Source organism: Acanthisitta chloris, unplaced genomic scaffold (genome assembly GCF_000695815.1).
Source record: "Acanthisitta chloris isolate BGI_N310 unplaced genomic scaffold, ASM69581v1 scaffold30079, whole genome shotgun sequence".
In the NCBI taxonomy this organism is placed as follows: domain Eukaryota; kingdom Metazoa; phylum Chordata; class Aves; order Passeriformes; family Acanthisittidae; genus Acanthisitta; species Acanthisitta chloris.
The window spans coordinates 1-2,003 of NW_008690213.1; the positions used below are offsets into that span (position 1 = coordinate 1).

The 2,003-nt window shown below is 64.7% G+C and overlaps 1 protein-coding gene across 1 annotated transcript; it reads left to right on the forward strand.

Moving 5' to 3' along the window:
* Positions 1 to 193: 193 nt before the first annotated feature.
* On the forward strand, positions 194 to 1,913 carry TDRKH (tudor and KH domain containing; the record flags this gene model as incomplete). The annotated part of the gene is given in 8 exon segments (XM_009081743.1): positions 194 to 261; positions 263 to 340; positions 413 to 749; positions 908 to 1,071; positions 1,176 to 1,348; positions 1,434 to 1,498; positions 1,572 to 1,723; positions 1,869 to 1,913. Coding segments are annotated over 8 exon segments (1,082 nt in total), but the record flags the coding sequence as incomplete, so codon positions are not given.
* Between the last annotated feature and the right edge of the window lie 90 nt (positions 1,914 to 2,003).

Here is a 2,003-nt window from a genome sequence, read left to right on the forward strand (position 1 = left end):
TCCCCTCCCAGTCCCAGGGTCTCCTCTGCCCCCGTGGGGCCCTCCCACGCCCTGGGGCTCGGGGACAGCGGGAAGTATCCCCAATCCCCCTTTTCAAAAAAAAGGCCCAGCACTGCACTGGGACAGGATGAACCACCTTGAGTCTCCCTCCCACTCCCCCGTGCCTCAGTTTCCCTGGGCTCTGTGCCCCCAGGCCGCGGTGGGGAGACCGTGAGAGGCATCTGCCGCAGCTCCGGGGCCAAGGTGCAGTGCGAGCGTGAGCCCGAAGCCCGAAGCCTCCCTGTGCCCGGTGCGTGTCATCCAGCTCTTCGGGACACGCAGTGAGGTGGCAGCAGCCAAGGTGAGTGGGGAGCAGTGGGGCTGGGGGTGCTTCCCCCCCCAGATCCAACCTCTGCTCTCCACCTGCTCCCAGAAACTCATCCTGGAGAAGCTGACGGAGGACAACGCATTCCACAGGGAGCTGGAGCAGTCAGCAGCCACGAGATACCCCCGGAAACAGGCCCTGGGCAGCCGCAGGGACCCCCAGGAGGCATTTCCCGACGGGCTGCAGGAGCACAGGGAGGAGCTAGGGGGCTGGGAGAGCGTGAAGGGGTCGCTCCCCCGCCAGGGCCCCTGCCAGGAGCCAGAGGACCGGAACGAGGAGCTGGAGGAGCCAGAGGACGGGAACCTGGAGCTGGAGATTGGGAATGAAGACCTGGAGACAGAGCCAGAGGATGGGAATGAGGAGCACTCGGTGCCAAAATTTGAGAGTGAGAGAAGCACTGGTATTATCCCCGGGATGTGGGTGGGAATTGGAGGGGTGGGAGGGTGTTCCAGGGTCACACCAGGAGTGGTTGTAGCGGTGCTGGGTCAGCTGTGGGTGGCAGCTCTGTCCCTCACTCCTTCCTCCCACGTGCCTGTCCCGCAGTTCCCAGCCCGGATTTCAGCTTCCAGGCTGATGAGCACCTGGAGGTTTATGTCTCGGCCTCAGAGAATCCGAGTCACTTCTGGATCCAGATCATCGGGAGGCGTGTCCTGCACCTGGACAAGCTGACGGTGGAGATGCGCCAGTACTACCAGAGCAGCCCCACCGTGAGCCCCCCATGTGTCCCTCCAGGCCCAGCCCCTGTCTGTCCCCATGTCCCAGCTCTGTCCCCATGTCCCCGTGTCCCAGCCCTGTCCCCGTGTCTCCCCAGGCCCATCCCGTGTCCATCTGTGCCGGTGACATCGTGGCGGCTCCGTACCGGGACGATGACACCTGGTACCGCACGCGTGTGCTGGGGCTGCTGGACAACGGCAACTGGGACCTGTACTACGTGGACTTTGGGGACAACGGGGAGGCTCCAACCGAGGCCCTGCGGCCCCTGAGGTCAGCAGGGGGCACATTCCCAGGATAGCACCATGTCCAGGTCGGGAATTCTGGGAATTCCCTCATCGTGGCTTTGTCCTTCCAGGAGTGACTTCCTGAGCCTTCCATTCCAGGCCATCGAGTGCAGCCTGGCTGGCATCAGCCCTGCCGGTGAGTGGGGATGGGACACATCCCTGCCCCGTTCCTGCAGTGATCCAGACCCTGATCCCAGCGTTTCCCACAGGGAACACCTGGGAAGAGGCAGCTCTGGATGAGTTCGACCGCCTCACGCACTGTGCCCAGTGGATACCGCTGGTCGCTCGCATTTCCAGTTACTCCCAGTCTGGGCTGTGCCCCATGCCCAGCATCCACCTCTTCACTGAGCGCTCTGGCCAGGTGAGCCCCCAGCCCCTCATTCCCACCACCCCGGCCCTTCCCAGCATTCCCGCTCCCGTGTTTCCCTGCAGAGCCTGGATGTGGGAGCGGAGCTGGTTCGCTTGGGCTGGTGCGCTTGGGCTACGCCGTGCCTGTGCCCCCCCAGGGCCCGGAGGGGGGACAGAGCCCCCCAAGACCGGAGGAGACCGCGGTGAGCTGCTCCCACTCCCACCCACATTCCTGGGATGCCCTCCCGGTGTCCCCCGGGGATGGCTCACACTGCTCTTCTCTGCCCAGGACA